Source organism: Dinoponera quadriceps, unplaced genomic scaffold (assembly GCF_001313825.1).
Source record: "Dinoponera quadriceps isolate SergipeBrazil2010 unplaced genomic scaffold, ASM131382v1 scaffold1395, whole genome shotgun sequence".
NCBI lineage: Eukaryota > Metazoa > Arthropoda > Insecta > Hymenoptera > Formicidae > Dinoponera > Dinoponera quadriceps.
This window is the reverse complement of record NW_014556488.1, coordinates 1,085,871-1,094,555: the sequence shown is the minus strand read 5'-3', so window position 1 is coordinate 1,094,555 and position 8,685 is coordinate 1,085,871. Positions and strand designations below refer to the sequence as shown.

General features: G+C 51.3%; 2 protein-coding genes across 13 annotated transcripts in view; one reads left to right on the top strand and one right to left on the bottom strand.

Annotated features, from left to right (window-relative positions):
- The window catches only part of LOC106747587 (cytosolic carboxypeptidase 1-like), a 38,751-nt gene that overhangs the window by 14,004 nt on the left and 16,062 nt on the right, over positions 1-8,685 (top strand). The gene's annotated exons all lie outside the window — the stretch shown is intronic.
- The window catches only part of LOC106747590, a 16,992-nt gene continuing 8,322 nt past the window's right edge, over positions 16-8,685 (bottom strand). The window contains exons 2-5 of one of the 4 annotated variants that reach the window (XM_014625241.1): positions 8,064-8,400; positions 3,276-3,633; positions 2,152-2,307; positions 16-914 (exon numbers count right to left, since the gene is read on the bottom strand). In XM_014625241.1, the coding sequence (XP_014480727.1) occupies positions 110-914; positions 2,152-2,307; positions 3,276-3,633; positions 8,064-8,109 (1,365 nt within the window). In that variant the 5' untranslated portion in view covers positions 8,110-8,400 and the 3' untranslated portion in view covers positions 16-109. Of the gene's footprint in view, positions 915-2,144; positions 2,308-3,275; positions 3,634-8,063; positions 8,678-8,685 lie in introns of those variants that run through there. The other 3 variants (XM_014625240.1, XM_014625244.1, XM_014625243.1) reach the window with 3 other exon arrangements.

The following is an 8,685-nucleotide window of genomic DNA, read 5'->3' as shown; positions in this document are numbered from 1 at the left end:
TATATATATATATATATAATACCTAAGTTTTCCTCAAGAATATCGATCTCGCTCGTGTCGTTACACTTATTACAACGAAATAACGCGACGTTGCCTAGGAAGTAAAGCGTTACTTGGACGGAGGGTCTAATACTTTGCCGTTGGTGCGCACTTTGATGTTGTACCTGTAGGCCGGTTCCGCCTCTGGCAGGATCGTGCTGCTGTCGTCGTCCTGGTCCTTCATCATCGCGGAGTCGGCCGACGGCGAGTCCTCCGCCGGTTGGTCATTCACGTAGTCCTGCACGCTGTCGTACGGTCCGATCGTGTGGGCGTCCTCGAGGCCGTTGTTCGGCAGCTCGGTCTCCGCCGTGAGGTCGCCGTAATCGGCCGCCTCCGAGCGATGCTCCATCCTCATGTCCGTCAGGGAGGACGAGGAGGAGGAGGGCGAGGAGAAGGGAACGACGGGACGGGCCGCCGACGGTCGTAGGATCTCGCGGGTCTCCAGGCCGTCGAAGACGCTGTCCTTGCGCGCCTGCGACACGGCTGCGTGCTCGGTGAAGAGGCTCGCGATATCCGGGATGTGCTCCGGCCGGCTGTCGTCCACCAGCTCGCCGACCGCCGACGAGCGCTCGTGCTCGTGAACGTCCTCGTACAGCGACGTCGCCGACGTCGTCGTTCCCGTGTGCTGCTGCTGCTGTTGACTGCCAGGTGCGGAAGTGGCCGTGGTGATGAGCCTGCTGACGACCGGGTCCTCTGGTAGATTCTCTTCCGCCCCGGACGCGTCCGCTCGCGGTGGTGTCGCCTGCTCGTCCAGAGGGTCGGTTCCCGGGTGGTGCTCGTGATCGTCGATGATGGTGCTGTCGGTCTCGCGATCACTCGTCGCCTGGTCGTCGCTGACGGGCGCCGAGGTGGTCGTAATGTAGGGCCTGTGGTTTCTGCAAGGGCCACAGAGAGAGAGAAAGAAAGGTTCGTTTATACTGGGTTTCGCCTTGGATCGTCGTTGTTCCCTTCTTCTTCCTCCGTTTCTCAATTCAAAATTCAAGCAAGCCTGATCGTCTGTCGCGAGGGACTCTACGGAGGAAATGCCGACTCTGGGCAGTGTGTGTGTGTTATCGTTAGTAACCTGACTTAAGCGCTATATTATCAGCGGACAAAAGCGTAGCTTCGCTCGCTCGGCACCACTCGAGAAACCCCTCTTCATCGTTCGTGCGTTCTCGTCTGAATCGCGCGTCGAGTGAAGCCATACTTTCTGCTAGCTCGCACGTGTGCGTGCGTGCATGTGAGTACGCGTGTGTGTGTGCGTATGTACGGTGTGGACGATGAGAGATGTTTCGCTGGTCGGTGAGTAGTGTGCGTGTGCGTCAAGAAGCGAGAGAATGACTGCGTTATTGAGAGTTAAGCTGGGCGAAGACACTTGCGCAGGATCCCGGCGATATCGCGCGGCCGAGCTATTCCCCGGCCGTCCACATTCCCATCCCGAAGCTACTAGGTATGCGGGCAAGATCCCCCCCCAAGGGGGGACTGGTTTCAAACGCCGTCGTTATCGAGATCTAGCGCGGTTAAATATACACGCATAATCGTTCCCCATTCTGCCGCGCGGCCAACTGCGGAAGAGAAGCCGTTTTCGCGCTCTCGTTTCTTGCAAGCGAACGCCGAGCTCTCGAAGGAAAAAGCTCCCCCCGCTTCCCGACGGTGCTGATTAAATAAAACCGCGTCCTCGTCTCGCGTCCTCGTGAACTTGCCGTTTATACGCGCGAAGAAAAGAGACGAGTCTCTCTCTCTCTCTCTTTCTCTCTGTAAACTGGAGAACAGAATTGCGGAGACGGCCGCTTATATACTCACGAGCGTAAGCGTGTAATAATAAATTTTCATACCGTGGCCGTCGCGCCATCGTACCCCGCATACTTCGGTAGCATGACGGATAAAACGTTCGATTATCGCGACGCGTTTTGCATATCTTATCGCTGGAGTCGTTTACTTTCTGTCCGTGCAAAAGCGAGATTCACCTTGAGTACATTGACATTCCCCGACTCTCCCTCTTTACCTTCCATTTCCCTTTACCCCTCGCACACTCTATCACTCCCTCTCCCTCTTTCTTTCGTTCTCTCTTTCTCTCTCCTTCCTTCCGACGGGCTCGTGTATTTTTGTGACAAGTATTATCTCACCTCTTACCCCTGAGTCGCGGAGACTGGAATGCTGCCGTAATTGTAGTAGTAGCATCTTGTTTGCTCGCAGATAAAGTCCTTCACGAGGGTGCAGTCCTGCGCCTCCCAGGCTAACGTAGGTGCCATCATCGCGACGCATCCGTCCGCGCTGCCGCTGTCGCCGCTGAAACCGAGAGACCTCGCGTTTTGGAATTTAAACGCCCTCGTGAACGCGGCCCTCGACACGCGCGTCGTTAGATATTCCACGCGCGTATCCGGGTGTTAAAAGCGTCGGATCGCGGAAGAGCCGGCCGACAATCGTTATTCGTGATAACAGCACGGTCGATTAGCGAGCGATACCTCGACTTCGGGAGAAGGTCGGGCCTTGTTGTCATCTCGAAATTGAACTTGGCTTTGTCGGTGATATCAAGCGAGAGATATTTAACGAGATGTCTTCTTATATCTCAATTCTGATTTCTCTCTTTTTTTTTTTTTATAGGATCGCACACAGAGAAAAATATTATTGAACTATGAAAAGCAATTATCCGGTTCATTTTTCTCTTAAAAGTAGTGGTTATCTTAAACAAAGAATCCTTTTTTTTTTGAGATAATAGTATTAAAATATACTCGTCACAGATATTAGAAAAGCTGATTGTCGTGTATTCAAGAGAAGAATTGTTCCCTCTTTTCAAGAATAAACTTTATCGAGGAAAAATTAACCCGATTAATCCGAATAAGCGCGCGTGAACCGAGGTTTGTTTCAATTTAATAATCTCGACCGAAGTGTCAAACTTGCCAGAATTCAGGATATACTTTGAATAAATTTCATGAATTTATGATGAACTTATGATGTACTTGCGAGTGTGCAAACTTATGCGAAGTACTTGAAACAAATAACGTTTACCCGAATGCAGTATGTATTCTTCTCTGTGTGTACGAAAACCCCACGCGGTACCAGAAGTCTGATCAGATTTGTAACACCTGACGGTGAAGGTTAGCGCGACGATAAGGCGCCCTTTTCTCTTATCGGGACTTTCGAGCAGCCCGGCTAATCTTTATCATCCTTCATGCTCTGCATTTTAACTTCATTCGCGATAACAAAAGACACCTGGAGGGATCTGTCTGCTTGAAGCACGATGAAAGAGACGTTACCTTTCGCGTGCCACTCTCTGGGGCTCGGTGCCGGGCGGCACGTCGGCGGGTCTGTTGCCAGGTCGCTTCAGCATGTAGTCGAAGGTGACATTGAAGGGGAGTCCGGTGCTCATCCAGAGAAACATGTCCGTGCCAAGCTTGTTGCCGGATGTCCAGAAGTCATACTTCGTGTAGCCGGCATTCTTCAGGTACTGGGTCATCGTGTCGGCCTTCTCTTTCGTTTCGAAAGACGCCAACTGCAGGCCCAGCGAACGGCAGTATTGGTACGCCAGGAAGTAGTTCAGCTCGGGACTGTAGGGGTTCATTCGCGAGACGAAGTACTGTATGCCATCCAGCTGGATCGTTGTGATTCTTTGGGCTGCGAACGAAACGTTTCCCGTTGTGACTCCCTCTCCTTCGCAACGCCGGAAACGCGTCGTCACGCGTGTTTCACGTTTCGAGTTCTACGTCAGGCTTTGCGAATCGCACTATATCGTGCAGGTCGCGCCGTTTCTCATGCGAAATTAGAGCGCGAGCCGGTTGCTCCGATTCCCACGGTAGGCGCGATAGAACGCAATAAACGCGGTAAACGCGTAAACACGCGTGACCCAACGAAATAACAGACGGCCATCAAAATGAACAAAATATTGTAGACACGACTTTATGTCACCTGAGCTCCCCGAGTCGAGATTATTCTTTCCACATTTCCCGATCACCTCGTTTATGCGAAAGTGTCATTAAGAACTCTATAAATAATTATTACAGGAAGGTCTCCGCTGTCTCCGATCGATCTATCGAAAGAGGAAAAGGGGAAAATAGCCTCCTCCCCCCCTCTCTCGAGTCATCGGAGCACGTGTCTGTCATTGACTTCCGACAGGGCCGCAAATGGCAGCGGAGACTCCCGGGAATAATTCGCCCGGTGAATTCTAATCCGGTTAACACCCCGCTTCTTAGTATCACGAGGGTCGTGATTGAGAATCGTAACGCATACTCGCTCGCTAAAAACATGCGTCGCGCGAGTCTCGCTGCAAATAACACCGACGTATCAGCGTAATCGTTGTTTCAACGCGTCTGAAAATAATTCGCAGTGCGATGACGAAATCCTCAGAGCTGGTCGCGCGCCGACTCGGTCGATTACGTAATCCGTCGCGCGGAAGACCTTTGAATTCGTAATCGTCCGCTAAGTAGCGTCGTTATTACGTTGCGCGCGAGCGTTACAATAGAGCGAGACACGCGGGTCTCTCGTAAAAGGTTGTAAATTCAAGCGACCGCTTCTTCATCTTCTTCACCTTCTTCTTCCTTTTCGGGCCCTCTTGCAGCGGCCACCGCCGCACATTCGTAATACGATTTTAATTTCACTCTAAATGCGCGGAGCCGCCGGCGCGTTTTTCGCTTCCGCCGCGCACAATGACTCGGAGCTTCGAAGAGAAGAAGGCCGTTTCTTCACGCACGATACATCGGCTCGCGAGTTCATTGAACCGCCACGGCTATTTGGTTAACTGTACTTATGAATTATGTGACGCGCGCGCGCCAGCCACACTCCCGAATAGCGCTTAGGTAACGAACGTCGCGGTTCAACAACGTGCGTCTCTCTCTCTCTCTCTCTATCTCTGTCTATTACTCTCCCTGGATCCGTTCGTGTTCCTCGCTCAGAATCTACGACGGAGCCTCTAGGGATACTTCATACTTGAGCGTGTAATCCATGAAAGAAGGCGGCGCCGAATAATGCAACAACGTGGTAATTGCATGCTTAAGCCGGTCCGGTCGAGGCGAACTTGAAACTTCGCGCGTTCATCTCGTGCCGCGAGAGACAAAGTCCGGATCTTGGAACGGGTCGTGAATCTACACACGTGGAATTTTCAACGAGAAAAAGCAAATGAAAGAATTCTTCCTCCCTTCCTTCGACACGCGTCTCGAGAGGCCTGGCTAAAGGCCGGTTCCCAACGCCACTTATCCCTGGTAAAGAAATTTCATGCACTTTCCTCAGCAATTACCGAACGATTTATCAACTCCTGTCCGGTAACTGAGGAATGAAATAACTCGGGATCTCAACCAAGGTCGGGTATATCAGGTGTCCGGGAAAACTGCGTGCACTTCTACAAGGGAGTTTAAATGAATAAGAACTGAAATAAAAGAATGCAAGGGAGAGGATCGACGAGATCGACGAGATCGATCGAAATATAAAACGCACGGGAATGGAATGGAGAGATAAAGAGACGCGAGAAGGATAGGAAGCGAGAATAAGTATCGAGACGAACATCGCGAACGATCTATAAACGCAGCGTAATCGGCCGATCGGGGCTTCCGAAGGGAGGACGAGGAGCTCGGGAGCATCCCCTCCGTCGGCCGCGTCTCCCGAGTTCGATGGCTCGATGATATTGAAACGACTGGCCGCGGGGAAATTCTGCGTGTATGCAAATTGAATCGTTAAATCGACACGGGCGACACGGCCGGAACGAGATATCCGTCTGACAGGAATGTCGCAAGAAGTCCAGTCACGGCTGTGGAGACTTCGCGGAGCGCATCCGGAGCAAAAACGTTCCGGATCGTGAAGTCGGACGTGCAGGTGGTGGTAAATGACCCGAAGGCCTTGAGACGTCTGCCCAGGCGGTGTGCGCGCGCCAGCGAAAGAAGAAGAGAGGCGACCGGGACTAGTCGCTTTGAACTACAGCTCCGTTCACGTAATGCGCTCCGGCTAATGATTTTCGATGAGCGAAGGGGGAACACGCGCGCCTTGTACCTCTATAAATGGACCGGCTAAACGTTCGCTCGCTGTATAACCCTTCGCCTATTTTTAATAACTGTAGCGAGAGGCATGCCGAATACCTTCCAGGGCCGTTCCGAGACCTTCGCGCGCCCCTAACTCGCGCTTACTCGCGCGAATATACCGCGACGCGGGTGAATAAGTACGGCGAAAGAATTCGCTCTACGATTTTTCGAATTTCTCGTCGGGCCGAGTCATAAATAATCTTCCGACGAAGGCGCAGTTATTTTCTCCGAGAGCTCACGAAGAGTCAACGAGCTGCGAGTAGTGTGAGATCTGGATATCGGAGATTGAGAATCGCGAAACGCAGATCGGAGCTCGATCGATCGGGACAAAACAAGCCGGCGAAATTAATCGACTCGTCGGAGAAAGTGTCCGGTATTCGGACCGTCGAGAGTGAAGCACGGATTTTACGGTGCTGCGTGGGAATGCGAATTTTCGCGTGGAAATAATCCGAAAGATTCACCGTAATATTCGTCCGATCCTCATTTTGTGCGTTCGTTCCCGACGACCTGAATAGTGAATATTTTCTTTTAATATAAGGTACGGAGATTATGATATAATTTTGTAATCAGTTCAATTCTCGATCTCCGATACCTAGTTTGATACGTGGACACTTATTGAAGCTCTATTGTAAAATACTTCACGCGATAGTAAATTGATAAAGAGAAGAAAGAACGAATGTTACAACTCGACCCAATAATCTCGTCTTTGTGGAAAATGATGAAATGATGAAAAATATGTACGATAGGGAAAAAAGAGACTTCAATAATTTCACTTTCAATATATTATTCGTGAGTCTCTTGGCCGTGCGTATTCTTACGGATAGAACTGAACACGAAAGGGCATGATATATCCGGCTTGTTGTGTGTCGCTTGCGTGATCCACCATCGGTTGTTTCCGGTTCAAACCTTGAAACGCACAACCGACAGTCGGTGCAGGGACGTCTTTAATGACACGAGAACACGAGTTCCTCGCGAAACCGTCGAGTAATGCTAAAAAAAAATTTTGAAATACGCGCGCGAGGATAAATTTCACGAAAGGAAAGCGCGAGAATAAAAAAAAAACTAATGAGTAAAAAGTAACGAGTAAAGTGAAGAGAATTCTGACGGCGTCCTGAAATATGACAATCGAACGATTAAAGAGCCATCAACACAGATTAAAAATTATATTTCTGAAGATGCGACATGGTTTTCGAGGAAAAAAACTGAAGTAATTGCACGATTCGAATAATACGCTCGTCGAAAAGTATTTCAAGTCGAACGAGGCGAAGTACTCGTGTTGCGCTCGACGCGTGCGCGAGAAAGGAATCACGAACGAGGGTCGAGGACAAAGGATACGCGAAACCAACGTCTCGAATTCAACAATGCATATGCCGATACATAAACCCCCCACATAAAAAGAAAAACGACAAATGTTCGAAGGAATAGCGCGCGCTTTCGGCCACGCGTCTGACAAAGCGAGCGCCTCTCGATAGCGGACGTTTAGTCCAGAGGACAAAGTAAGATCCATAGCTTTCGCTTCAAAGCTTCGACGCTTCGAAGCTTTGTCTCCTTATCCGCCACATATCTCTCTCGCCGATCGACTTTTTGCGATCGAGCATTCCTACCTGTTCCTTTGTCTACCTGTTTACCGCCCGCGAACTGTCACGCGCGCGACCTCGTGTTTATCGCATGACGATTCGGATTCGAGCCTCGAACAAAGATTACTCGAAAATTCGACGTTCCGACGCGAAGTGCCGTCGGTATTCAAGAGGTCCGTCTCTCTTCATCGCGAAGAATCTCTCGAGAAGTCTTTCTCGAGAGTCTCTCGCGCGACATCGCGGCGTGCAGAGCGGGGAGCGTCTAAATGGACGAGATGAGGAGACTGTATGTACGTGCGACCGTACACCGCGACGGACGAACGGATGAAACGGTACATCAGCGTGCCCGACGATGAAGTCAACGGGGGGAACAATCATTTCATAATAATGAAGACGTCACACACCGCGGGTGTTGAAGCGAGAGCGCGGGTATTGTCGTCGGTGCGGTGCAAAGGGTACTAACCTGAGGCGAAGGCCGCGGCGACGAAGAGCAACAGAACGATCTTCATGTTTAGTGTTGCCGATTACCGCTGGCAGTTGGCGATCAAGCAGTCGTTTCCGTTTCCGACTCTCTCGCTCGCTCGCTCTCTCTCTCTCTCTCTCTCTTTCGTCTCTCTCGGAATACACCGGATGTTAGTGCGTTAGGGTCGCGTTCTCGGACTGGCCTCGCGCTGCGCCGTGGGCCCCCTTAAGAGTCTTCTGCCCGGATCCCGGAGGAGGGGGTCGTTGAAGATGATTCACTGGCTAACCTAGAGCCAGGACGAGGGACGAGCCCAACGCGAAGGGGACGGCTGTGGCGGCTGTATGGCGGCGGTGGCCAGAGACGACGGCGGCGGCGACGACGTGGAGACGAATCGAAAAGTAATCGAGTCGCAAAAACAAAAGGGGGGAAAAAAAAGAGGAGAAACGGAGGAGAAAAAGGAGGAAGGGAGAAGAAAGCGGGTGACAAGGTCGAAGGGAGGAGAGACACAATGAGTGTCCCTCTACGACGTGAGTGAACGAGTCGCGGAAGATGGCAGTTTCGCGATCGATGACGCCACGCTTCATTTGGCACGGGACCTGTGGTCCCCCCTCCCCCCCCCCCC